A 27,775-nucleotide genomic window follows, 5' to 3' on the forward strand; every position below is an offset into this window, starting at 1 on the left:
ACTGACAGAACAAGGAATTGAAATTCAATTTGAAATTTTAAAATTAGTGCCGATTTTCGATAATTGAATGTTGGAGTTGTCATCTTGACTGCTACACCAATCTGTGTGCAACCGATAAGCCGATAAATGGAACCCTTAGGGTGCTGCCAGATAGTTAGATATAGTTTAAACATATTTATAACGCACAGAGACTTGCAATTCGTTAAGCTTACAAGCTTATTGATTTGTAAAGTATTATATACTTGTTGTATATTAAGTTATCAATTTTGAAAAATTCAAGCTCATCGTCGTTTAGTTTCGTTGGAGCTCGCCCCTTGCAACTTCTGGCAACTCTGCCGTCATATGTTTGACAGTTTGACATGCACACAGTTTTGGAGTAGCTCAAAATATTTTCGCTATCGTTTTTTTTTAATAATTTCGTGTGTGAAACGGTGATATTATTGATTTTTGTTGCATTTTATGCATCGTCCAGCTGAAGCACATCGAAATCCGCCAAGGGACTCCACGGCTTGCGCACAGGGAGGCAGTGAAAAAGTTTTGTTTACCTTTTTTCGATATCCCAGAGTTCTGCGATTTCGGTGTCGCTGTGTGCGTGTGCGAGCGCCCATGTCACCTGTGTGTGTGTGCGTGCGAGCTGGTGTGCAAAAATGAAAATGCATTCTCAATAAAGCGAAATAAATGTGCCAACCGCTAAGAGAGTAGTGCATTCTAAAATTGGTTGTTAAAGCTGCGCACATGGAAAATGTGCCCGATATTTCCACCAGCGCTTCGTCCTCTTCTACTTCTAATTCAACTTCCACACTGAAACTCCAAAGTAAGTTAGCCCCAACTCCCCCTACCCTCCACCACCCGTCCCTCTTCCACATGCATATATGTAAGTTATATCTGTGCTGTAGCCCACGTATCTCCCGATTTTCGACCTGATAACTGTGCTCTCCTCGATATTGGTTTTCCAATTAGTTTTTGTTTTGTTGTGTTTCGCTTTGCGTTGCGTTTTGTTTTCACGTTGTTGGGGGTTTCTTTGGGCCATTAACCCATTGGTGGCCGCTGTGCCTTATTACGCCTTTTCTGTCAATATTCAAATCTCTTTAGTTTTACGCTCATCTAAGGTATTGCAAAGCTGGTTAAAAAATGGGAGAGTCTGATTGGAAATTCCTATAGAGGCAATCAGCTGTTATCTGTGTTCTTTAAACATAAATATGGCAACTCTGCTCGTGAATGCCGATTGGCGGGCTTCGAATTTTAAGTGTGTTAATAACAAACTCTTAGTTTGTCATAAATTCATGAATATAGATAAGATAAATGGAAACATTCCTTTTCCACACACAAAACTAGTGACGTAAATGTTTATAATCAAAGATTTTTTAAAAGAAAGTCCAAGACGTTCACAACTTTATTTTAATAATAAATATTTATGTCTAGACCCAGAGTACTAATCAGTTGCAGACTGATAAAGCCTATCAAAAGTTTGATGTGTTCTTCCCATTGAAAGTTCTTGTGGTTTGCTCATCTTTGATTTGTCCTCTTTCTTAACCCTTTGGCGGCTATCTATGTGCAGAATCTATTGACATATTTATCGAACTCTTTCCCCAGCTGGCAAATCTAACGCTTTTTGATTTATGCTTCTAATAAAAATTCAATAGACTTGCAATTTGTCCAGCTACCCAGAAACTTTTGTTTCCCCCCAGTTTCCCAACTAAGCAAGTATAGTAAAGCACGTGGAGTACAACAGTGGGATAATATAGCACGATTTATTTTCAAAATCCTGTAAAGAAACAAAATTTTAATTTAAGAATTATATAAAAATATATTAACAAAATTATTAATCCCTATTATAAGAATATTATGTTTAAGCAGTATTTATTTATTTAAAGTAATTACAAAAAACTCTTTTGCCATTTAAAATTTTGTTTTTATCTTCTGGTTTTCATTATATTGAATATCTTAAATATTTTTTTTACTCAAATTAACAATTATCGTGCCCACTGTGACTGTTCCGTTGCACATCAAAAGCCGCGACGAACGCAAAAATATGCGAAGCTTCAGCCAAGAGTGTTTTATGTGTTACGCGGTTGCCTGATCCCCGAGTGCCCCGAATCCTGGGATCTCCGTGCTGTTGTGGCTGGTCTGCCATACATTACAATGAAGTATGTGCGCCCGAATGGATGGCCAGCCAACAGCCAGTGGCCCCACCTATTCTATTCCGATCCTGGTCCAATTCAGGCGGTTTATTTTGCCTGGCGGCAGGCGACCTTTTCGCACAGACACTCCAAGGAAGGCGAAGGGGGCGCAGACACTTGTCCACTTGGGGTCAGATGGTCGCATGTGGCGCTTTCCCCCGCTTTTCTGCTTTTCCGCTTTTCCCCAAAGCAGAGCCGACTGAAGGCGGCGTCAACGGCTAATTATGACCCGCACGTTTTTGCGAAAACAAACACACATGGTTTTGGGGGTGTGGAAAACCCAGGGAAGGGTGCTGGATGCAGGCGGCGGGGTCGAGGCGGGAAAGGCAGGGGAGCCGGACAAGTGTTTAGGCTACATTTCGAAATGTTTCCGGCGCGCACTTTACGTTCCGTGTCGCCTTCAGCCTTGAGAGTCTATATTTGGCAACGCATGCCAGGGCAGAGACCCCCATTTGCCTACACCCGTGAACCTACCCCATTACTTTCTCCTCCTTTCTTGGCTGAAAACTCGCTGTTTGTTTGTTGCACTTTTATTGCGTTTTGTGCTGGGGCTCGTCGGCTAAGTAGTCCTTCGTCCCTGCCATAAACATGTCGTCTTTCGCTTGATTTAGCGTTTGGCTACCGCCCATCCTCCCCAATTGTTGGCCAACAGAATGGAGTGACCGAGCCACTGACCGCTCTAGGCATACGCCGCGTATACGTAATGCTCGACGTCCCTTTCAGTTCATTTTTACGGGCCCTGGGAAAGTGCAACAATGGCAGCCACGCCTCCTGCCTCCGCTGTCACATGCGCTTCTAATGCAAGGCTTTCCAAATTCGATCAAGATGGAGTCATAAATCTTGCGCCGCTCATGAAGTTTCCATTGAATTTGCATACAATGGGGCTGTCCGTTTTTTGGGGCCACTTGAAATTGCTCAATTCGAGAAATCGAGAACAAAATGTAACAGGAGCACTTACACCAAAAATGAAACCAACATGTTGTTTAGATAAATTAAAAATATACATATAAATAAGACTTAATTTTTTTATATATGCAGACGTTCTAGTATGTAAATTTTTAATTCTGTTGTTATACCTGAATAAATACCTTTTATATATGTACATTGAATTGATTATTTAAGACTGACATACTATTGTTATTCCTTTCTAGGCCAAATCAACTCTAAAAATGTCCTGATCCGATCGCAGAGCAGTGGCAAGCTAAGCAGCAATGAAGCAAAATCAGCAAAGCCAGCAGCATCAACCAGTACAACGACGACCCTGCGAGCGGCCAAGCTCAAGATCGGGGCCATGCAACAGCAGAAGCAGCAACACCAGCAGCAGCAGCAGCAACAACAGCAGCAGCATCAGGCCACGAGCGGCGGCAACATCATCCTGCTGCGCGGCACTCGCAACGAGAATGGCCAGATCATCATCCAGAACAAGCAGGACATACTCAGCCTGCTCAGCGAACAACAGCAGCAGCAGCAGCAGGAGAAGAGCCACTCCTCCACGGCCATCACGCTCAACCAGCTGCCCACGGCGACAACGGTGGCTAGGAAGACCATTGTGCAGGGCTCGAGTGGATCCGGCAGCAGCAGCAGCAGCTCCACCATTTCCATTGTGGCCAACAGCAACAACAAGGAGGCCAGCAGCAACACGATCCTTCTGCAAACCCCCATCAATGCCAGTCAGTTGGAGAGCGTTCTAAAGGCACAGGAGCGTTCCAAGCAGGCCAACGCCACGCAAACCAAGATGGTGGAGAGACCCTTTATGCTAAAACATGTAAGAGATGTGCAGTGATATTTGTGTTATATTTTACTTACTTGTTTCCATCACTTTTACAGGCCACACGCAGCCTGAGTTCCGAAAGCAACTGCGACAGCAAGTCACCCTTTGTGCTGCAAACGCTGAAGCGTCTGGAAAAGTCTCAATCCATACTGGTCATACGCAACTCCACGGCGTCGTCCTCTGCAACCAACACTTCCATGGCCACTTCGCCGCCAAATGGCAACAGTCTTGCCACCTCAAGTATTCTAAGCGTGACGCGCACCACGAAGGCGGCCAAGGGCGTGGCAGGAGCGCTGCACAAGCTCAAGGCGGCAGCAGCCACAACAGCCACGAGCGGGGGATCCGCTTCAGCCGGAGCAACATCATCTACGGCCACCACCATACTTAGGCTGGGAAAAAGCGCCACCACGGTGGCCATTAATGGAGCAAGCAAGCTGGAGGCAACGACGAGCACAACCACAGCGGTGCCAGTTCCGGTCACAACGACAACATCAAATAAATTGTCCAACGCGGTGACAAGCGAGCAGCAGCAGCAGCAACAATCGACAACAACGCAAACGAATGTGCCACTTGGGAACGGTAAGTCTCGAGGATTTGGTATCACCGAATTTCAAATGCGGCGCATAAATTGCTGGCGGGGTTTTCGGCAGGTGTTGCAGCTGCAGCTGCATTTGCATCGGGACCGAAAAACAAAGCCTGACGCAGTCTCCTGGCTGAAGATTTCCCGGGCTTTTGTGCCCCATCTTTGTTGTCTTTTTCGGGGCTCTCTCTCTGGGCGACTGGCTTCTATTTCTGTTTAGTTACGGAATTTTCGCTGATTTACCAGGAATTCGGCGAACGTGGCCTGCCTCACAATTATTCAATTAAATCGAGGAACGTCTTGACCGCCCCCTCGGGGCTTCAGCTGCACTCAGCTGTGAATCCCATTGATTTTAACACCCGAATCAGCCTGCTGCTCCCTGGTGACCGGTGCTCTGCTCTTGGCCATCACAAAACAAACAGCCAACAAGACACCCCTTGTTGTGTGTGTGCCGTCTTCATTAGCGCTGTGTGCGCTGAGTAACAAGTTACGAGTTATCAGAAAGTTTCCACCAGCCGCGGCAAGTGGAGCCCGGCTCAATGATTTCTTGAGGAACACAACAAAAAAGAAATGAAAACAAATCAATTCTCTTGGGCGTAAAGTTTTCAAGATTTTCAAAGATGCCAATTTGAACCAATTTAAAGATGCTACTTGGGAAGTTCGATATATACCATTGCTAAGGAAAAGCCTATTTTGAGGTATTTAAATGATTTATGATGGGAATGTGATTAATCATATATCTTATACATAATACTTTATATAAAGATCTCCAATGAAAGCTTATGAACTTGAAGATGTACTGTATAATGATCTATTTCGACGAGCATTTTAGCTATTTCAATTGGTTCAACTACTTTGAGGACCCTGCCCATGCATTTTGGCAGAGCTTAATAAATTTTCAGCAAATTCCTTGGAGATCGAAGGGAGCAGATTAGCCACGTTTGGCGAGCAACGCCCTGGGAAACGGGCAATGGCAAAGTGCTGAGGTCCACAGAAAAGGCGGCATTCGAAATTCGGCACTCGTGGGGGAGCAGTGATGATTATTGCACTCGATACACGAGTGTCGTCTTGGCCGGCGATTCTGCTGACAGGCCAGAACGATGGGCGAAGTGTCTAAGTGATTTTTAAGCCCGATTCGAGTTATGGCCAAAGGCAACATCCCATTCAGTGCGGGTGTTGAGCTGTCGACATATTGCGAAGCTCAAGTATTGCTGATGTTTCAATTGCCGTTCGACTGTATGTTGTAGGTATGTGTACTTATATCCGTGTTGAATGCAGACTTTTAGAAGATCTCTATCTGATTTGCAGTTAAACAAATGCAAAAGCAAAGCGGCCAAAAAGTACCCACTGAGCAGACGACTTTGCCCGCTTGCATTTTATTGATAAAACTTTGGCCGGCTCTGAATTTAAAATATTTTAATTTAGTTTGGCTTTAGTTTTTCGGCACCAGTTGTTGTTCCTCCTGTTATCCTATCATATTCGTTCATACCATGGCCATTAGCTAAAAGGCGGCCAACCTTCAAAAAAAAAGCAAACTGAAATAAAGCCACGAAATTTGCCTTTCGGTGAGCTCTTCTATCACTTTTTTTTTGCGCCCGAAAGGCAAGCAAATTAAACAAATTACCCCCCACACACATGTGGATCCGTGAGATACTTTTGCATGCAAGTCAAGTCGAAAAAAGGAGTTCTAAAAAATCAGAAAGAGCGTTACAATTCGTTTGCCACTTTTTGTGCATTTTTCTTCGAAAATCCTTTTGGATGACGAGCCTTGTGTGCTTCATTATCATTATTTGAGTCCGTTTCTCTGTCTCTTTCCTTGAGCACATAATTGCCAAGAGAAATAAAAAAGTTGGCGCTTTGTTTTGCACAAAACTTTTGCATTTCCGTTGTTATGAAACTTGAGCGCGTCCAAAAAAAATGGGAAAAGATATGGCAGTGAGTGCCAGAAATGAGTTTAAAAAAACTGGCCGAAAAAGAAAGAATAGGGCCGACAACAATCTTTTCGTGTGAGTTAAATTGCAAAATATGATGGCCGGCGCCTGGCACCACTTCACACAGGACTAAAAAAAGAAATGGGAAGAGGGGGCGGCGAACAGGTGGGCTCCTGGAAGGTGTCGTCCTGTAGGTGGCTAATTAGATAACACTGTGCCTAATTTGACGCTGCCACGCCCACCATCCGCCCTTGCTTTTCACTTGTTTTTCCTTTGCACACAGGACACCTCGTTTGATTATTGTGTCAAAGTCCTGCCTCTTGTTTTCTTTGCTCTTTTACCCAGTTTTAGTCCGTGTTTGCCATGCCCTGATTTGCTTTGACCATTTGTGCCGCATTTCATTTAGAACTCTAATCACACATTATTTTCCCAAAATCGTTTTCCTTGTTTTCGGATGCTTATGCAAGCGAGCTTAGTGACGAATTGTGCGAATTGCAACATATCTCAACCACATGTTTTAGATAGAGCAGTCACTTTATTACACTTATAGATAGGAAGATATATTTGTAGTAAATAAAAATAAAAAAAAATTGTTATATTTTTTAGAAGTGCGGGCGTGTCAGTTTGGTGCTGTTTGTGGGCTCTATTGAATCTAACTTGTGCTGCGTTGACGTTCATAAAATCTACATTCTTAGTTTTAGGTTTAAATCGTAACCTTTTAGATTTCATAGTTCCCGAGAATACAGCGTTTATATGGACGGACGGACAGTTGGACGAACTGACGAAGTAACATACTTTTCACGGAATCTAGTGCTCACTTTTACTCTACAAATAATGAGGTTGCTGTCGTAACGAAAAAGCTAATAAATATATTCCAGAGAAAGGATCCCCAATCATCCCTTGTTTAAAAGTTAAAAAATGTAAAGGCAATATTTGCTGCTTTTTTATATATCGGATTCTGATTGATAGCCTATAATGAATCCGGTTTTCAATAGCAATAACAATAAAAAATATTCACATTTTCACTTACAATAATAATACAAATATTTATATATTTGATCATGATTTTCAAATATTTTAATTATAACAATAGTTATACATCTTCTTGAAGCTAAATAAGTCTGCTGTTAGCTGCATAATCTAATGTTTGGTTCCTCAGTGTTCTCTGTAATTGTTGTACTCGATGGATCCATTTATTGTTAAGGCTGCTTTATTCTTTGCAATAAATGTTAACTGCAGAGCGTATTCACCTGTCTCGACCGGAAATCGATTGCGTATATTATTAATGTCCAATTCGAAGTTTTTACATTCCAATAGTTCGTTTTCCTGAAACACATTAAATGTACATATGTACATATACCCAAGGTGTTAACTCATCTAAAAACAATTACCTTGAGGGGACACGAGTAGTTCTTTGCAAGATATGGACTTAGGTAGGCATATCCAATACTTATTATCACGTTATTGTTATGAGCAAGAAAGTCGCACAGATTTGCGGTGAAATTATAGAGAAAGGGTCGCCAGCCATTTGCTCTTTTGAAGAACTCTAAGCGAATCTACAAAATATATTTATAAACATACCATATATTTTATATCTATATATATATTAGGAATCCATAACTTACGAATAATTTGCTAATGGGCTGCTTTAGCTTGTATTGCACAGAGATTGAGTTCCTAAGCCGACTGATTGCCTTAAGTTTGCAAAGCAAAAGTTCACCAAAATCTTGGTCAAGCGCAGTACAGTGAAGACTCTTGAACTTAGCATCAACCTCCATTGAGGTCAATAGCAAAAGAGTGAAAATCAGCGAAGCCAACATGACTGGTCAAAATTTAATAAAAAACTAATCTAGGCTATATTTTAAAGTCTGGGACACATGCAGAATTAATGGATTTTTAAATACTCAAACTTTTATTGTCGTTAAAAAACAGATATCGTCGTAAATAATTAAAAAACATTTAATTAATATTCATTTACACTGGCTCTTCTTGCTCGAAAAATTACATATATGTGCTGGTGCTACCACTTTGGAAACATTATTCGGTTTTGGGCACCTATATATATCAGTGCTCTCGATAGTTGTAGTATTCAGCAGATCCATTTAGTGTCAACGTGACTTTCCTCTGGACAATGAAGCTCAACTGGAGCGCATACTCCCCGGTTTCTATTGGAAATCGAACACGGAACTTTTCGATATCAAACTCGAGGTCGGTGCACTTAATTAAATGATTTTTCTGCAATATAAAGTGAGTTGCTAAACGATTTTAGGCTTTCTGCTACTAAAAATCATTTACCTTAAACGGGCAAGTGTAGTTCGTGATTGGGATGTACGGTTTGAGATACTCGTATCCAAGGCTCACAATCACATTGTTTCTTTTAGATAGAAAATCGCACAGATTAAACGATATATTGTACAGAAAAGGACGCCAGCCGTTGGCTCGTTTAAAAAGCTCCAAACGCATCTAATGAAAGATACAAAGATATTAGCATATGTAGGGAAATTGGGCAAAGGTTCCACTAACATGGACATTATTGACGGTTCTCAACTGCCTGAATTGGATACTTATCGAGTTCCTGTACCGATTGATGGCCTTGATTTTGCACAGCAGTATTTCACCATAGGATCTATCGTAGTTAGTGCAGTGGAGGCTCTTGAACTTGGCCTCCAACTGCAGGGGAGTGAGGAGCACCAGGACAAAGATCACAACTGCTAACATGCCTTCTAGATGACGAATGGAGAACTGAGCTGGCTTGAAAATCGTCCCGCGATTATATCATATATCATCATGTAGTCGCCCGATTATATCAGATTGTCGTCGGATTCACTTAAATGAACCTTATAATCAATCCGTTAAATTGTTCGCTGAGTGAAACAGTAAAATGCAACACGAAAGAGGAAACATTTGATAAAGATGTAACCCATGTCCTTTAAATCTATTAGATACAAAAAGGGGTTACTCTTTATACATTTACATGCTTACAGCTAAAAATATGTTGTAGAATTACAACTTTAAATTAAATTCATTCATGTCTAGGCAGTTATAATGAATATTCAATGAAGTGGAACCCAATTTAAATCAACCACAATTCAGCTAAATTAAATAGTTAAAATCTAAAATGTATATTAGTCGAGCCAAAAATAACTATAAATGGCAAGAACGTTGTTAATTATAAACCGAGTTTAATTATATACTGAATATACAGGTTACTTTGAATTATTTACTTTATGTTAACATTAAACCACTCCACATTGGTTTTTTATGTGTTTTTTTTGGCAGAAAGTCAAAAAATTTTTTTAACGGAATAAAAAAATTTTTAGTTTCTTTATATTTAGGATAGTCTAATTAGATAAAAAAAAGTCGATTTTTACTTTTTTATGCAACACTGGCTTATTGCCCACCTCTCAAAGAGAGCTGATTGTCGATAACATGCGTAAGACAAAATTGGCGGCAAATCATTGTGCAACATTTGTGGTTAATATTTCCTCAGAGAATTAAAAAGTTTAAGCTGGTGTCATGGAAAACAGTAGGCCAGGTATGTAGATTTGTAGTTCAGTAAAAATTTTGTGTATGTTATATGTTTTTGTGTAGTTGTATCGTGTTTTGTTTATGTACCTTTTTTACAGTCAACTTAACAATTGTAGCTGTGTTTCGTGGAATATAACTTTTGTATGGCAAACCACTTCAAAAGAATTTTAACGGCAAGTTATTAACTAACATGTGTATAATATTATACAACTAGTTTCATATGCACCTTTTTGTTCCTTTTTGAAAAAATTACGTTTTTGTAGATGAATACTTGTTTGGGCATGCAGAGCTGCTTGACATTTGGAGCAACAATAGTCGCTCTGAGGATGCAGTTAGGCAGCATATATTTAAAAAAATTGGTCAGAATAATTTAAATGAATGTTGTATTTCACTGATAAATAAAAAAGTTAAGTCCTTCTTTGATTACATAAGGAAACATTTGCCAGGTTGCAATAGATTATAGGTTGTAAGTATAATAGCATAACAATGACATATGATAAATTTATTTTTAAATTTCATGACAAACTGTTTTGGACCATCATATACATCTTAATATGATTTTATTTTATTTGATTTTCTGTATATAATATCATAATATAATATAATTAAAAATAGATACAAATTTTTTTTTTTTGGTAATGTAAATATTTTTATGGCATATCGGCCAGATCGTTTATATGGCAGCTATATGAAAGTTGACCAAATCACTTGAAACTTTGTGAATCATCTTGGGGGAAGTAAAGAGTAACACAAACCAAATTTGGTGAAGATAGGTCATCATTTCGAATTTCTGCCAAAAAAAACGCATAAAAAACCACAGTGCACTCTTAGGATTTAAAATAATCATATCTTATTTCAATTCCATGCTCTATGCTGAAATAGACAGAAATTATTAGTGAATAAATAGGAATTTCTGAAGCGAATGTAATCGCTTATTATAATAATTATCTTTTAACAAGGATTTGGTCTGATTGGGCTATTTTCGGTTAACTAAATTGTTAATGACCTAATAGTTAGAAAATGTTCCACTACAACATTTAAACAAATTAAAGTTCTGTTTTGGTACATTTACACCATGTAGTTGACCCATTTACAGAAGAGTTTCCAACTTTTAGCGCACTTAGTCGCTTTCATTTTTATCTAGAGTAATATCGAAATTCTTCGCTGTAATATTTCTATCAATAACCCAAATATTTGCGTAATATTAATATCGCTCTAAAATATATGTTTATAATCACAAATATATTAAATAAACCTCACGGACTGTGGCCTGTGTTGCAGCTGCGTCCGTGTCCATGTGGCATAGTTGCGCTTCAGGTTTGATTAAAAATTCCAGCGCCAACTTGACTGCCCACCGGAAGGTGTGCGAAGGCTTTCCAGGCACGTGCAAATGCCTCACCTACCCCGCCACGGATTCCTTTTTGTCGTGCCTCCTGGACTTTGTTATTGTTTTGGTTCCGCTGGCGCTTTTGGGGTAGGACCAAGTGGAGCCGACAACGAACCTCTCCGTTTTAGGTGGGCGATGGTCGGCGGCAGGGGTTAATCTATTGCGCAGGTCTCTAACGGTCGGGAACAACCCCTAAATATGGTTGTGCAATAGAAGAAGTGTGTAGGTGCCCAGCCAACTTTGGTGGACCAACCCACACAGCTCTTTGGCATTCCGCCGAAATTAGGCTAATGTCGTTTGTTAATGGCTTATTTGCCGATTAGGCATAGGAGTATTTCAAACTTGCATTATTGTAAGGCATTGCTCAACGGATTGTAGATTGTAGATTTCTTTCAACATAGGCTGCTGCTTGCAAGCCAAGTATTTGGCTAAAGACACAGACCTTGCCTCCCACATGCTCGGTAGTTTGGGAGAAGTCCTATCCCCCGGTGCCACCCCTACTGAATCCATCATCTCGCCGACCCTCTCGCTCGCTCTTGCTTAGGCTCAAAGCTGCTGGCAGCCGACGAATCCGGGCCCAAATGCAATAACTCGGCCCGAACAGCAGGACTCGTGTCCTGTCGGCCAGCCGAATGTCCTTGCCTTCCGCTGCCAGTTGCAAGCTTTCAGCCGCCAGCCTTCCGCTTTCTGCTTTCAGTTTTCAGTTTTCAGTTTACAGACCTTGGCCAAGCGTGTCGGACGTGGCTTTCTCTTGGCCCTGCGCGAACATCCAGATACGTTACGTGCCGCTCTACGTACATCGCCATGCTTACGTGAGGATGTCGCATCCAGTAGTTGGCCGTGCATCGGCATTAAGTGTCCACAGACTGGTTGATCTGGCAATAAGGTTTACACAAACATGATTTAATCGGGAGAGCTCGCTCGCTGAATCTTCCAATTTGCCTCAATTTGTTTATGTAATTTGTTTACACTTCACTCAAGCCCCTTCGGCTCTGTTTGTTGTTTGCTTTCCGTTCTGGTTGTTGTTCCTTTCGATGTTGTGTGGTCAATTTAAATTGGTGTACTTAAGATCTCTGGACCATATAAATGTATATGTATATGTATATGTATATTACCCATATGTGTTTTATGTGTACTCGATGTTTATTTATGTAGTGATTTATTGGTTGATTGCTGTTGTTAATTGGTGTTTTAGTGCAAACAGACCTATTTGTATGGCATATATTTTAAGGAAAATTAAGATAAGACTTGTTTTTGATATACCACCGGCTAAATATGAATCACGAATCACGAAATTCTCGGACCTTGCTTAGGGACACGAGACTAGAGCTTATCTGAGTCTAGTTTTTTAGCTGGCAGCTGTCACTTGATAACCCGGATAAATATATACATTTTTTTGGAATTGGCCAAGCTCACTAGCGACTTAGGCAACTTTTTTTGGGTTGAACTTTGGTTCAAGGTTCAGCCCGTCAGCAGGGCAAAATAAAAATAACAAGTGTAAAAATTACGTTTAAGTAAGGTTACATACAGTACATAAATATTTAACAATTTGCATAGTTGGTTCGGTTGTCCAGGAAATTTGTGAAATTTCAGTGCCGCTTGTTTTGAGATTTGTGTTGACACACGACTCGAGATGCACAGAAGGAGATGTCGAGATAGGCGGCGTACCTTATCAGCATCACGGAGTGACATTATCAACCCCGAACTAAGCCTAAAATCTACTGCTTCCACTAATTTATGGCTGAGAAAAATATAATACAACTTACAAATCTAACGACAAAATTGTAGGAAATAATCCGCTGCGGTCGCTCCATTCAGTCAACTCTCGTATCCCCAAGCGATCAGACGCTCCAGGCGGACCAAAGACGATATCCGGACACATAGTACATATACTATATATAGTATATAGTGTTTACAGTGATCAGTGATCAGTTCAGTGAACAGTTAACTCTTAAGTGCAACTTCGAGCCATGGCGGGCTACAGATCGCTGCCCTTGGCTCCGGTGGCAGCCACGGCGGCAGTGCAGCCGACGATGGGAGGAGTGCCGCCCACGATGGCCGCCTATGCCCATCACCAGTCGATGACGGCCATGTCGAACAACGGTATTATCTATCAGTCGGCGGTGCACGCCAGAGAACTGCAAGGGTGGCACTTTTTTACCACTCGACTCACACCCTACAATTTTGTGTGCGGGTGCTACCCGCCACGCACATCGCGGGTACTTACAAACACACAGTATAAATCTGAACATGTAGACAAGACACCCCGTTGTGCGCGCACCCGAATCAATACGGTGCTCCGCGTCGCGGGTGCCGATCACACACTGCCTAAAAAGGGATGAGTGAGAAAAACACTTGTGGGTATACCGTTAAACACATGGGTGTTTCCAAAAATACTCGGGTGTTTCCAAAAATACTCGAGTGGTCTCGTAGGTAATCGAGTCACAGACAAGATGCGTAACTCCATGCGTTTTACACTCCATACGTTTACACACTATTCTTTCGGCGTGACTCTAGACTTTGTCGAATACTTTGTAAAATATGCCCTTCATCTTATTATTATATATTATTATAATTATATATATTATATTATATTTTATTATATTATATATTATTAATATAATATATATATATATATATATATATTATATTATATATTATTATATATTATATTATATATTATTATATATTATATATATTATTTACGTTATTATTATTTAAATATAGATTATAGTCATAATGTCACAAAATTCATTTCAAAAATAACTTTATATAAGAATATTTGTCATTAGAGTATTCAGGTAGCGACGTGTGAAAAATTAATAACGGAATGATTCGAAACGGGTGGCACCCATTGAGTCCATCAAAGACGTGAGCACGAAATTTTTCTTGGGTATTCCCTTTTACCCTTCATTTCTTATACCCGTCACGCTTCCTCCCATACAAATTTTAGGCGTACAAAAAATGACCAGAGAACTGCAGCCCGCATACAAAAAATGACGTGCGGCCGATCGTTGACTGTGCGTCCACTCACCCAAATAGTTATTGCGCAGCAGGCCTCGGGTGGTTTTTTTACTCGTAACAAAAACACAACGTCGGTAAAACACTCGAGTATTTTGTGTTGCCGCAAGTAGGGTGTCAAAAAAAACGGGGTGCCTAGAGTACCGAGTGTTTATCGGGTGGACGTAGAGTGCGAGTGGCGGGCTGCAGTTCTCTGGTGCACGCCTCCATTCACAGCCTCAATACGGTCCAGAGCCAGCACCGATCCTCAACCACCACCCATCATCACATTCTAGCCACGGCCACAGCAACGGCGACTGCAACAGCGGCGGCGGCAGCTGCAACAGCAACCGCTGCAGCGGCGGCAGCAGCAGCAGTGGTGGCCCTGCCGACGGCATCAGCAACAGCCGCAGCACCGCAGCAGCACGCCGCCTACGGACAGCAGCAGCCGCAGCAGCACCTCCAGTCGCAGCACCAGCAGCAGCCACATCTCGGCCAGCACCACACGCAGCAACATCCGCAACAACACGCGCAGCAGCAGCAACTGATGACCCATCAGCAGCACTCTGTGGCGCAGCAGCAACACCACCACCTGCAGCAGCAGCAGCACCACCACCATCATCACCACCACCACCACCAGCAGTTGTCGCTGCACCAGAACCACCTGTACTTCAGCGGTGCCAGTTTGGGTCACCACCATCACCACCGCCAGATCTTCAGTCATCTGCAGAGTGCTCTAATGCCTCTGAGTGTCAGTAAGTATGCCGCCTCAGGGCCTCCTAAAAGGGGCGTGGCAGATCCAGTTATATTGCGAGGGATCGAAGAATAAGGTTGGAATATATCTGCAGACTTAGTGGCTATTGAAGTTGGTAAAGTGGATTTAAAGCAAAAACTGCTTCGCGTTATGTGATTTTGTTCGTTCTTAAAAGGATCATTTTCAAGTTTTAAAGGCATTAAATAACTATAACTATAACTATGCGGTGCTGTACAAATCTTCTTTACCAACTTGCAAAAACCCCGAATTTGATGTGTTATTGGTGTCGCATGATCTGTCCTTTATAGCGTGTTTTTACTATCGATGTTGTGCTTATTTAACATATTCATACCTAAGTAAATATGTGTATGTGTTTCTATATAGCATATGAATATGCCCAAATAACGATAGCATTCTTATCTTAAATGTTGTTTTCCCGTATTCTTCTATGTAGTTTACCAATTATCTAACTACGATTTAAATAACTCTACCTAATAATATTGCTACATCATTATTAGTATTTTCTAAACGTTGTGTTTCAAATTTTCAATTGTGATATTCTGATTTAGGATTTTTCAGTCCAAGGGACTGTGGACACTATGTCCTTATATTTTAAAGAACTTAAAATCTGACCCAACTAGACTTTAAACAACGTTTTCGCCGCGATTTCGATTTCCACTTAAGTTACACCCCTTTTGGAAAACACACACTTGGGGGAACCGAGAACATGGATTTTAGCATTTTCTGAACATTTCATTAAATTTTATGTCATATCTTCCTGGGCAATAATTCGCACGCCATTCCAGAGACGCGTGCACGGGTGGCTCGCGCATATGTTGACAGTCGTTTATTGTTTGCAAAAGGACACCCAGAACACACACACACACACTGAAGCGCACAAGGATGTGCCTGCATGCATGTGTGTACGACGTAACCAGTTACAGTTACAGTTACGGTTACCTATAACGAGGCTCGCACGCCTAAAACCTAAACTACAGACAATTGAAACAAAGGGCCGTCGAAAGGAGGCCCAAAGGAAAGGCTTTCACCTTTCGTTGCTGCCCCACTCCTTGCCCCGAGCTGTAAGTGTGTGTGTTTGTTTTTATTGTGCGTGTGTGAGTGTGTGTGGGGAACAATGCAAAATATGCCCAACATTCGGCGTCTTTTTTCCATTCATTGCGATGGGCCCTCAGCTTTTGTGCTGGCTTAGTTTTTTGTCACCTCACCTGTCCCTTTTCCTTGTCTTTTGTTGCACATTGTGAAATATGTCAGCAATTGTTGCAACTTTCGTTGTTTTTCCTATGGTTTCTGTTATTGTTGTCGCCGTGTGGCCATTGTCACATTAGATTTTGTTGCTGCCCGGCGGCCGCTTAACTTTATTATTTTAACTTAATGGCGTTTTAAGTGTTTTTTATGAGATGGCAAAACAATGGCACCGTCGACGACACAAGTGTGGGTGTGGCAGCACTCGTTTTGCAAGTAAACATTTCACACACCAACGCACACGCACACAGAGGCATTCCGTTTATATGAGTAGCTTCATTATGCGCTTCATTTTTTGTAGCACACTTTTTGGGGTTGTGAAAAACCAACAAGTGCGCTGCTTTATTCTCGTGTGGGTGGGTGGGGTCATTGTTGTTCCCAGTCAATTGGATTGTTTTTGTGACACCCAGGAGTTCGTTGTCTTCTTAGCGAACTTAAAATCTTTAAAATCACATGCCTCATTTGGCCAAATAACTTATTTAAGTTTGATATCTACTCATGGCTTCGGAAAACAAGCTGCAAATGATTTTTATTTAGAAATTAGATATTATGTTTTTCATAAGGTATCTTAACCCACTTCAATTTGTTATATTTGTTCTTTAAACAGTTGAGATTAGAGAATGATTTTCCCAAAAATCAGACATTTCAGCGCTTTAATGATTTGTGAGAACCAAAGTTCATCTAATATATATGCATATGGCCAGGGGAGTGTGAAAAAGTCGTAAAAAAGTGGAAGAGCGGAAAGAGCTGGTGGAGCAAAGTCGCAAGTTGACAAAATTTTTAATAAGCCACTTTGCTGTCCGCCTTTTGCATGCCAAAGAAAAAAGGCCACCAAAGAAATCCAGAAGTTGGCAGCTGTCAGGAAGCACACACACATACCCATGCATGTGGGGAGGACACTTGCGCTGGTGTGTGTGTGTGTGCCGGCCATCCCGGGGCGCAATAAAAAATTCAAAACTCTCGCTCACATTCGGATTTGGTCAGAAGATCACGTACTCAATAAATATTACTCAAGCTTCGAATGCTCGCACACAGTTGGCTACACTTGTTATCCTTTCGGCCAGGACCTAATGTCCTGCCTTTATAGGTTTCCCTTTAATTTCGCTGCCAGCTGGTGGGCGTTTGGGCCTTTGCTCATTTTTTCCATTTGATGTGCGCCTATTAATTTCGAGTTTGTTCCTTTTCAGCGGCGGCAATTCAATTAGTTGTCCTTCGTACAGGTCCTCTTCTGATCCGTCACGTAATATATTTGCTCATATTACTAAAAGCCACATAAATCGTGCCAAGGGCTTTGGATGAGCGCTTCTATTGCCCATTTAGCTCCAAGAGTTTGAAGCAGACTCCAAAGGACTTTAAATTGCAGTCGCTATATGTGTGTGTTCCCGTGTGTGTGTGTGTGTGCATGCGAGTCCTGTTTTTAGCCTGATCGATGGGCAAATGTTGACAAAACGCAGCCAGGTGGGGCCACTCCTTTTTGGGGCATGTTTACAAGTGTCCTTCGCCGGGGCCGAAAAGTCGAAAAGTGTTTGCCAACGCCGAAATTCCAAGCAATTAAATCACTTTGATGCTAATTTGGATTAATATGTTGTTGCTGCTTCCGGTCTTGTGCCTATCCAATGGCAATTTGTTGCCTTTTCCAGGTAGCTGCCTCCCCCTTCCCCCCCCATCCTCTGTGTGCCTTCGATTAGAGGCCAAATAGATTTATTGAACAATGCATCCAACGTTGTTGCATGATGCTCCCCAGCCTGGCCACCTCCAATCCCCGTTCGTCGTGCGTTATTTATTTGGCTTATCGGTCGAAAGGGTTTCGCCTCCGGGCGGCAGGATGCGTTACCGAAAATTGTGCTACATTCGGTCGTTTGTTTTTGGTTAGACAAACAGTTTTTGCCACATTCCCCACCGCCCCCCCACTCCCACCACTCGCTGTCTCTATTTGGCTTACAAACCATATTAATTTTGTTAGATAAATATTAGTTTTTAGCTCGTCCAGCAGTGGAGGATGGTGGACTGTCGATTTTATGTATTTTTAATGAACCATTGCCATCACCAGAGGCAATGTGTTTTTGGGGCCCGTTTGGGCGGTGCCAATTTCATGGCACTTTAAATGTTAAATTTACAATTTATGTAAAAACAAAACACCAAAAATAGCCACATAGAAATAACATTTTTTTGTTATCCACCGGCCAGAGAAACGTATGTGTATCATGATAAATGCCCGGCATTAAAATAAATTACACCTTTCGGTTGGCTCTGCACCTCTCGTCCCCTTAAAATGTATATAGAAAAAATATGTTTAATATACTCACAGAAAGCGGAAAATTGGGGAAACTTATACAAACGTTGCATGCAAGCTGAAAGAGTCGAAAAAAAAAATGGGGAATGAATCCGGAAAAAATATGTGATATGAAGAGCCCCAATATTAATATAATTTGCAGGCGGCTTAACTGAGTGTTTCCCCTTTATCCTTTGCCCTTCTGTCAGCAAATCCAAGCCTTTTAGTTTACCTTTCCCGAAGTGCATTAAATTTATTCTTTCGCGTTTAAGCCAACAAGGGGAACACTACTCCTTGTAAATAAACTGGCTTAAAGCAGGAGGCAACTACGAAGTTATAGTTCAAACTGAACATAAAATTAAAAAGGATCTATAAGTAGATCTATATCTACTTATATCTATCACATCTTATAGAGCACGCAAGAATGGTATACTATCCATACAAAGAGCACTAAATCCTTCGACTTTTGGGACAGGGAAAAGTAATGAAATCCGCACGTAATTGCATTGCCCGTAGACACAAAAGACGATGACGATTTGAGTTTGAGTTAGGACCCTTCGCTCCACTACTTTTTCATTGCTCGTAGAAACCCTCTGTAACTTGTAAATAATTTATAACATTTTTGCAAACTTTTGTTTGGCTTTGGCTTTGTTTTTCCCATTTTCTGTTTAGATTTCATTCATTAATAGGACTTTTATGACTTTCAGACCTGCCCGGCGTGGCCCCCATTTGTTGCATTTTTATGTTAATCGCTGTTGTGTTCAGTTCTGTTTTGTTTCCTATGGCCTCTGCAAATATTCCTCATTTGAGGTGAAATTGCATTTTGCTGCTGCTTTTGGGCTAATTATTGTTGGCCCCGTCGCGCCTGACATGCATATTTGCTGTTATGTGTCTTTTAATTGCTGTTCTTGGGCGAAATATGCAAAACTGGATGAGAAATGTTTCCTTGTAATGCCACAACGGCTACGGGGAAAATGCAAAGCGAGTGACTTAGTCGCTGCCGTTTGCCAAAATGTGATTTTTATCAACCGCAACGTGTGGAGCAGCAGAGTGTGTTTGTTTTGGGTTTGCTATCCGCCATAAATCATTCGCACATCTGTCATTTGTGCGGACTTCGCTGGGTGAGATACTTCATAAGTTTCGTATCTTCTAAGCGGTGACGTTTGTCTTGGCATACTCAACTAAGCTATGATGCTCGGAATAATCATGCATTTAAAAAGAAATATCATATATACATATAGGTAGTAAAGTTAAAGCGTAAAGATGCTTTTTACTAATGGAGATGGTGGGGCTATGAAAAGGGAATGCTTTTGAGAGTGCACACGAACGCCACCTAGCGGAGATTACATTCATTGCCCATGGTGTATTTCAGTAGGACTTGAACAACTTTTTCCTAGTTGATGAGTATTGATAAACAAAATCAGGTCTAATTTCTACATTTCAACATTGCACTTAAATGATACGGTTTTCGTAACAAATTATGCGTGGTGAGGAGTAATCATGTTGATAGGGGAATCACATAATGCTAGTGATTCTGATTAAGAATTTTTATCTTTACTGGATTAGATCGCTTCATTCAGTTCGATAGTCTTCAAATAACATTATATACCTTTTACTCCATGAGTAAAACGTGTATTATAATACTACAATCTATCATATTAATACCCTAACTATGAGTAATAAACATCTTTTGGCTACTCGTGCTGGATTTACTGATCCGCCGCTGCCTGGTTAACACATAAACAAATATTTGTGCTGATTATCGTGAAAAACTTTTACTTTGCCTCACTTCTTGGCCATTTGCTTCAACCATGACGTCTGTTTTGGCCTTCTCTTCCACACACTCTATCTTCGACTATCTCTATTTGTTATTGGTCTTTGTTTTCGCCGGGGACGTCATCATGCGTTATCTACAAAATCCCTCCACAGCGATATTTATTTCCCCACTTCTGGGGCGATAAAGAATTGCGTAGACAAGACCGCTGCCATGGGCTCCCATTCGGCAGTTGGTGTGTAGCTATTTCCGAGACACTTTAATGGGTTTTAATTGTGGCTAGAGTGTGTGACTGAACAAAAGTAATTTCACACTCGCTGACTTTTCGGCGACGTCGGCGGCCACGAAAGTGCAAAACAATTTTTCTTTTGTATGTTTTATGGGGCCCAAAACAAACAGCAACTGCAACTGCAACTGACCCGACCCAAACCGACCCGTACCGACCACCACCACAGACATGCCATCCTACCTGGTATTTTTTGGTGAGATATTTATTAGCCACAATTTGGCAGGCAGCTCAAATTGGCAGCTCTCGCGATTCACTCAGTCAGTCCACCTGGACAGGGGGCTTCATAAAACGCAAATTTATTATTTATATCAACTCTTTTGTGCTATTTGCCATGTCAATTCCAGGGACATGGCCCATGGCCCATGGACATCCGCCCATTTAACCATTCACCTTCCCCAGAGCTCGCCACCGCCGCCTGCTGCTTAAATTCCTCGGCCAAATTATGAGAAAATCTTGTGTACCAAAGCGCATTTGTCACAATTAAGCGGCGGTTAAAACTGCGAGGGGGTTACCCTGTAGTCCCCGTTAAAGTCGTAATAATGCAAAACCGCCGAAAAGAAGGAAAAATGAAAACGGGGGAAACTTCTGCCACGTTGACGTTGCCATCGACATTGGCGACATGGGACCGAGGTCCTCTTACCTGCGGTTCACCTTCTTTTTTGGCAGCTCCGGCTGCTGGGCCTTCGTTTCCTTGTTTCTTTTGCTTTTTGTGGCAGTCTATTATGATGGCGGGCAACGTCAGTTTTTGAAGCGCTTCGCCATGAAATATGCAGAGAGCAGTTAAAAAACTTTTTATTTGTATTAATCAAACAGAGTTATTCCTTGCGCCCCTCCCCCCAACAGCCCGCACTTTTGACAACAATGGCAGCAACTGCATTATAAATAGGTGCACGGAGCGTCTGGTGAGGGGGCAAGGTGCCGTGATTGTTTCGACATTTTTGACAATTATCGCTCGCGCATTTTTCAATGACTTCTGCTCGCCGGGCTGGGCTGAGCGCCCAAGGCAGCGATGACAAATTAGTTTGGCCATAAAACTGGAGAGTGCGATCAAAGCAAACAGTTTGTCGCCAGTCCAACCCACTGACTGGGTTACCACTTGGGTAACCGTCTGCTTTTCCGAGAGCGTGTGTCCTCTGCCAAAACGTGCGCCATATAAAAATCGCATAAACAACTTCAACTGCCACTACAACAACGCCCTGAAAAAGTAACTACATCAACGTCATCATTGGGACCAAAGTGTGACGAGGGGAGCCAGGGCAAATCCTTGGTTCGTCAGGGATGCGTGCGTGATTTTAAAGGATTTTCTGCAAAGTGCTTCGAAGTTTATGCAATACTAGTTGATTGGGCTGTTAGTCGATATGAAAAGAGAGCCACAGCTGATTTTGAGTTATGCTGGTGCCTTCGTCACTAAGTGAACTGCCATCCTTAGTGGTGTTTTAGCTAAGATTCGTTACTTAAGCTAGACTTTGGAAATGTTTTTACAAGATAATTCAGCTTATAATGGTGTTATGCACTTAAATAAATCTCTTAAAATGAAAATACATTGCAAATTTATAGATAACTAGAGAATTATCATCCTAGGCAACCGATTCCTGTGAAACTAGACTTGATTTCGTAACTTCGATCACAATATGACCGGCACATCCCTGGTCGTGTGTGCTCACCTCTTCAGGGGACACAACAACCCCACGCACCCCAAAGTGCCGCCCCCTCTCAGCTCCCCCTGCGCCGTCGCCCAACGTCTGGCATTTGCAATTTGGCAACACATTTCGGTTACGCGGCCTTTGCTGGCGAAATGGCAAACTGGCAAGTGAAGTCGCTCCGCTCCGAGCACTTTATATAAATTGTGGACAAATACTTTTTATGGCTCTTCGAGTGCAACCTATTGGCTCTTTGATATACGACAAGTGATGGGAGAGGGGACGGGTATGGGGATGGGGCAGAGGAGCGGGATGTCGCGTAGATGTCCGCTTTTATTACACATTTTGCTAAATTACAGTTTGGCCGCAAAGTTTATTTACCCTCGCGAGTTGCGTGGCATTTTAATAAACCGAAAGTTGGTTCGATTTATAGTACGTTGCAAGCTCCATTAAGTGTGGGTAATTATTCAATGACTCAAAGCCGAAACTGAAAACTTTGCCACGCATTCTGCGCGGCTAATGCTGAAGATTGGATTTGATAAATGGAGAAGTGCAGAAACTCGTTTATTAATGTTGACATTATAGGATTTCTTTCCCCTTTTCTTTTTTATTTCCTTTTTGGTACGTGTGTGTGTGTGTGCATCAACTATAAATCATCGCTCTAAACTGATTTACATTTTTGTCGCATTTATGAATGTCCGACAGTTGCACCTGTTGGGTGTCGGGTGGGAAAAGTGGGCTGGGCTGGGCTCTGGTGTCTTTCCGGAGTGGGCCGAAAACTGCTGCCAGAGATATGCGAAATTGATTTCCCGACTTGCGCTTTCGGTGCACTTAACATCTATATTTCTTACTCTCTGCCCCCTTTTCCAGATGGCGAACCCATCAAGCTGCCCGACAATTTGGAGAGCCTGCCAAGAGCCGACAGTTTTCCATCACAGCGTCATCGTTGGAATACAAATGAGGTCAGTTTTAGTTGTAAGTTGGTATTTCTGTTTGCTTTTTCCGCCGCTGTTTGTGTTTGTGTTTCTATTTGCATTTGATTGCACATAAAATTGTCGAAACAGGGAAGTCAAGTGAAAGCCAAAAGGAAGTCGACGACGGCCGTGGGTTCGTGGGTCCTGGCCAGTTGACAGGCGGATGAGCCTGCCAGTCCTCCGCCAGGACACTTTGACAGCCTTCGACGACGGCTCCTCCGCCTTGTCCCCGTTTCCTTCATCCTCATACACTTGCGAACTCCTATATGCAGATTAACGAGATGGTGACCTGGTGGTCAGTCCATTAGAAAGGAGCTCGCGACGTTTTTATTGCGCCACAAACTATAATGCAAACACCAGTAAAACTAGAACTTTAGATCTGTGCTCGGGAAGCCGCTTTTAAAAACCTGGCCACGCGTCGCCCAAAAGTTCGCCGCTCCTCCCATTTTTTCTATTTTTTTTTTTTTGTATCCCGCAGATTCAGTTCGGTTTGCAATAAAAGTTTTCGCTCGCGGGAAATGAGAACACAAAAACAGGGAAAATTCTTTGCAATGAGCTTGGCTTGTTGTTTTACTTGTGAATTAAGCGCAACCGCAAATATTCATTTGGACAGTTGTAAAGTTGGGGTTCGTGGGCTTTTTTAGCTGGAATGGGGATTTCACGGCAAGCGGATTTTTACACTTACAAAAGCTACAAAGTTGGCCAAATTAAAAGTGACTTTTACTCGTGTAATCGTGTGTTTTAATCATATGAATTAATCAAAATTATGCCCTAACTGAATAAATTAACACAATTTAGACTTGTTTAAACATTTAAATTAAAAGAGTATTCCTTAAGTAAACAAGTAAGACAGAACGCATTACAATTCAACCAATTTCCAGTGCTTAATGCATTTAATTCCCGCGCCGTAAGGGCATCTCATAGTTGATTAAAATACAGTTTACCTACCGAAAGGCAAAAGAACTCGTGGTCCAGCGTCAGGACTCGTGGACTGAACTACCTACAGGACTTGCCGCGCTTCCTCCTCCTGCAGCGGGATGCAAAAATTACAAAATGTGGCCGTGTACGGGGCATAAATAAAATTACGCACGCTTATTTTAGTCTGCTTACAGCGAAAAAGGGCGGCAGATGGGGCAGTGGAGTCAGTGGGGGTCAGTGGAAAAGCGCCTGGATGACCCCACTCGAACCAGCGACTGTCGCTTTAACCACATGGTTTTAATTTGGCATTTAAGCAGTAGCCGGGGGGCCAGAACCCTCGACCCGGCTCATAAAGCAACTGCAAAATAATAGCAAACAACAGGAGCAGAAACAGTCGACCGTGTGTGGTTGCAAAAAGGCGCAGCTTAAAAATCAAAAAGTTAAATTGATAATGAGTCGCAATTTTATGTCCGCTTTTTGCGCCCCATTCGTTTTCTGGGTGACCCGAAGTGGTCCTTCTGCGTTTGGTCACCAAAAAGGACCACTTGACTGCAAGTGATTAAGTGGCATGCCTTAAATTAGTTACTCCCAGTTGTTTCTAGGACTACGAATGAGATAGTCGAAATCTTTAGGATTTTATTTAGAATATGCCATTGATTAAAATAAGCAATTTAGAGCACTCTATTTATTTCAATAGTTTTTCGCTACAGTTTATGGCTTCAAACCGCCATTCTAGTTCTTAAACCTTTCCATTTTCCATATGATGGATGCATCGTTTGCTCATTTCGCCGGAGAAAGTGTTGAAGCAACATTTGACTAGGACCACGCCCATTGGCAAAAATGGCGGGCTATGCGCTGAGGTGGGCATAAATTCTTAATGCCTCGCCCTTCGCAGTATGTATGTGCCTGGAATTCATCATAAGGATGAAGGAAGGAATGAAGTAAGGAAGGAGTTTGGAGTAGGTCGCTCGAGCCATGCATAAGTAAGCAACAGCCATCCATCCATATATCCATCTATCTCCACATATGTCCTTCCATATCCTCCATATGCTCTTCAGCGGCGAAAGAGCCCAGTCAGGGGCAATTTTGGCCAAAATGCAAACGTTTGCCACTTGACAAACACGCGCCTGTGATTTGCTCAGCCTCCTCCTTCGATCCCGATATACAATTTTTATGACACTCGCAAATGCTGCGATATCTTGCTCGAATCGAGAGGCACATGGTGAATCTTTTGGCTGCACACAGCTGAGGATGTTGTGGATGCTGGGAAGGGATGGATGGCCACTTTGCATTATTCATGCAACGTCAAGGAAGCAAACAAATTGATAACTTTATCGGCAAAACATGCAATGAAATGTCTAAATTCGTTGAATTCCCTCTGAACTTTCGCTGACTGTTGTGTGATTTGCATTAGAATTTCGAATCCTTTTTTTTTTTGACTGTCTAAATCTTGAGCTCGTGCGTTTTTAAGATTTTATATTCCCCGGGTGACAGGGCATTTCAAGTATGCACACAAATTGCACTCGGGATGCGTCTGTGCTGGCTCTTGGCCTCCTGGCCACCGAGCTGGTTAAGTGTCAACTGCCGGCGACACCTGTAAATTGTGGTTAACACACGACCACCATCACCTCCACCACCATCTCTTTTTTCGGTGGCAGTGTCCGCTTTGCGGTCAAATGAAATTTCTAAAATGCTTTCCTTTGTTTTATGGCGCAGAAATCCCTCCGCTCCAGCTTTTGTCGGAGGAAATGCCGCGAGTTCCGTGACTGGGCAGCGGATCCGTTTGCCCATTAAGTCCGGAAATTGTTAGCACGTTAGTTAAGGTCAGTTAGCCAAGTTAGCGGGTGAACTGGGGGCCCCGGAGAAGTGGTTGGAGTTTGGGAAATAACTTTGCCAGTGTCGCAGCGAAAATAGAAATGCTGTGAAGGCCGCTCGCGGTATCTCTGAATTCCTGCGCTAAGATGTTTTTCATATGCAAATATAGAAATATATTGTACAGACTTTGTTTATATATTCCAGGAAATCGCCGCGATTCTTATCAGCTTTGATAAGCATGGCGAGTGGCAGTCCAAAGAGGTTCGAACCAGGTGAGCAATGAAACTTAAACAGATGTTTTAACATATTTGTAGCACATATTAATGTGCATAACTTTGATTATCTCGCATTGTAGGCCTAAAAGCGGATCGCTCTTGCTCTACTCAAGGAAGAAGGTGCGCTACAGACGCGATGGATACTGCTGGAAGAAACGAAAGGATGGCAAGACAACGCGCGAGGATCACATGAAACTGAAAGTACAAGGCACTGAGGTGAGTCGAAGGAACATGGTCTAGAGTCCTTTCGTAGCTGCACAATTAGGCAATTAGCCGGAATCGTTTTCCAGCTATTGCCGTCATTTGTCAAGGGTTGAAAAAAAATGTGGCTTCAATTCCGCGGACTTCCTTGGAGTTGCCTGGTTATTTTTTCTGCTTGACCGTGTGGGGGGTTCCTTTGGGTGAGTTATGATTTCCCGCCGGAAGTTGACAGAAACTTACGGTGTCCTCCCCCTTGTCCCTTGAAGCAGTTCGTCCGCGGCAAGTGTTTGCTTAAGGATGTGTGTGCATCGCCGCCGTTGCCTGCTAATGAAATAAGTCCTGCCAAGGGTTAAGCTTATTTATAATGTCTGTCTGTCGGAGTATCCATCCCCACTGCCCCCCCTCCCCCCGCGCACAGCCAAGCCATTACAGAAACATAAAAACATTTGGCAATTTCACGCCAATTTTTTGCACAGCTCCTCGGGCGTTTGTTTTTATTTTAATTTTTATTTTAATACATTCGCAAGTAAACGTGGCCCGCGAAGATTTATGCAGTTGGCAATGACGGCGGGGTGCCGTCTTCTTACATGATAACTGGGCCCAAACGAGGCAGATAGTACAAAGGAAATGCCATGGCGAAGCACAAGAAGTCAGCGGCATATCGCGGCCAACGAGAGCCAACAAATTTATCAGCGGGTAGAAGAAGTTCCCAAAAAAAATAAACTATGATGGAAAAAGGGGAAAAAAACTCGGAGGAACAAGAAAAATGCGCAACGAAATGTTTTATAAGTCAGGGAAACTCAAACCCTTTTCCTCGGCTCTTCCGTTTCGATTCGTTGGCTTTCGTTGGTTTGAGTTTGAGTCCTGATTTTTGGCACTTACCAAGTCCAAGTGGCGCCCCCTAGCGTGGGCGGTTGGTAATTTAATTTGAGCTCCACTTGCTCGTCGTTTTTATGTTTTCCAATTAAATGGATTTCTTCTCCGCGGGGTAAAGCGAGCTGAGCTGCGTGTGGAGCCGAGTAGGAACTGCCCGAGTTTTAGTCCTTTTTTATGCTCTTGTTTGTGTTGCCGGATTGATAAATTGAATTTCCTTCGATTTCTGCCCCCTCTTTTCCACAGTGCATCTATGGTTGTTATGTACACTCGGCCATATTGCCCACATTTCATCGCAGATGTTACTGGCTGTTGCAGGTAGGCCTTGCTATCCCACTTCTCTCCTAAAA

The 27,775-nt window shown here is 42.2% G+C and overlaps 3 protein-coding genes and 1 long non-coding RNA gene across 14 annotated transcripts in view; 2 read left to right on the forward strand and 2 right to left on the reverse strand.

Moving 5' to 3' along the window:
- Nucleotides 1-310: 310 nt before the first annotated feature.
- The window catches only part of LOC6733719, a 36,404-nt gene continuing 8,939 nt past the window's right edge, over nucleotides 311-27,775 (forward strand). For 4 of the 11 annotated variants that reach the window (XM_039292610.1, XM_039292608.1, XM_039292611.1 and 1 more), the window contains exons 1-8: nucleotides 311-814; nucleotides 3,332-3,945; nucleotides 4,008-4,530; nucleotides 14,674-15,132; nucleotides 23,240-23,331; nucleotides 26,281-26,348; nucleotides 26,432-26,567; nucleotides 27,672-27,743. In XM_039292610.1, the coding sequence (XP_039148544.1) occupies nucleotides 736-814; nucleotides 3,332-3,945; nucleotides 4,008-4,530; nucleotides 14,674-15,132; nucleotides 23,240-23,331; nucleotides 26,281-26,348; nucleotides 26,432-26,567; nucleotides 27,672-27,743 (2,043 nt within the window). In that variant the 5' untranslated portion in view covers nucleotides 311-735. Of the gene's footprint in view, nucleotides 815-3,331; nucleotides 3,946-4,007; nucleotides 4,531-13,137; nucleotides 13,501-14,594; nucleotides 15,133-23,239; nucleotides 23,332-26,280; nucleotides 26,349-26,431; nucleotides 26,568-27,671; nucleotides 27,744-27,775 lie in introns of those variants that run through there. The other 7 variants (XM_039292612.1, XM_039292613.2, XM_039292616.2 and 4 more) reach the window with 4 other exon arrangements.
- LOC6733717 lies at nucleotides 7,582-8,282 on the reverse strand. Its single transcript, XM_016167169.3, has 3 exons — nucleotides 8,088-8,282; nucleotides 7,848-8,018; nucleotides 7,582-7,788 (listed from the first exon to the last, which is right to left on the reverse strand). The coding sequence occupies exons 1-3, from the start codon at nucleotides 8,280-8,282 to the stop codon at nucleotides 7,618-7,620; spliced, it is 537 nt and encodes a 178-aa protein (XP_016026687.1). The 3' UTR covers nucleotides 7,582-7,617.
- LOC27209073 lies at nucleotides 8,527-9,180 on the reverse strand. The gene is given in 2 exon segments (XM_039292623.2): nucleotides 8,527-8,925; nucleotides 8,986-9,180. Coding segments are annotated over 2 exon segments (594 nt in total).
- Nucleotides 9,354-10,797, forward strand: LOC123327164. Its single transcript, XR_006541688.1, has 2 exons — nucleotides 9,354-9,997; nucleotides 10,089-10,797. It is a non-coding gene; the product is annotated as an uncharacterized LOC123327164 (long non-coding RNA).

Source organism: Drosophila simulans, chromosome 2R, assembly GCF_016746395.2.
Source record: "Drosophila simulans strain w501 chromosome 2R, Prin_Dsim_3.1, whole genome shotgun sequence".
NCBI classification, from domain to species: Eukaryota; Metazoa; Arthropoda; class Insecta; order Diptera; family Drosophilidae; genus Drosophila; species Drosophila simulans.

Excerpts from the sequence above, each read along its gene's own strand:
- LOC6733717 (XM_016167169.3), bottom strand. The coding sequence starts at position 8,282 with ATGTTGGCTTCGCTGATTTTCACTCTTTTGCTATTGACCTCAATGGAG. Across the intron at positions 8,019-8,087 it reads AGCCCATTAGCAAATTATTC|ATTCGCTTAGAGTTCTTCAA; the intron begins GTAAGTTATGGA and ends TATATTTTGTAG. Across the intron at positions 7,789-7,847 it reads CGTGTCCCCTCAAGGTAATT|GAAAACGAACTATTGGAATG; the intron begins GTTTTTAGATGA and ends AATGTGTTTCAG.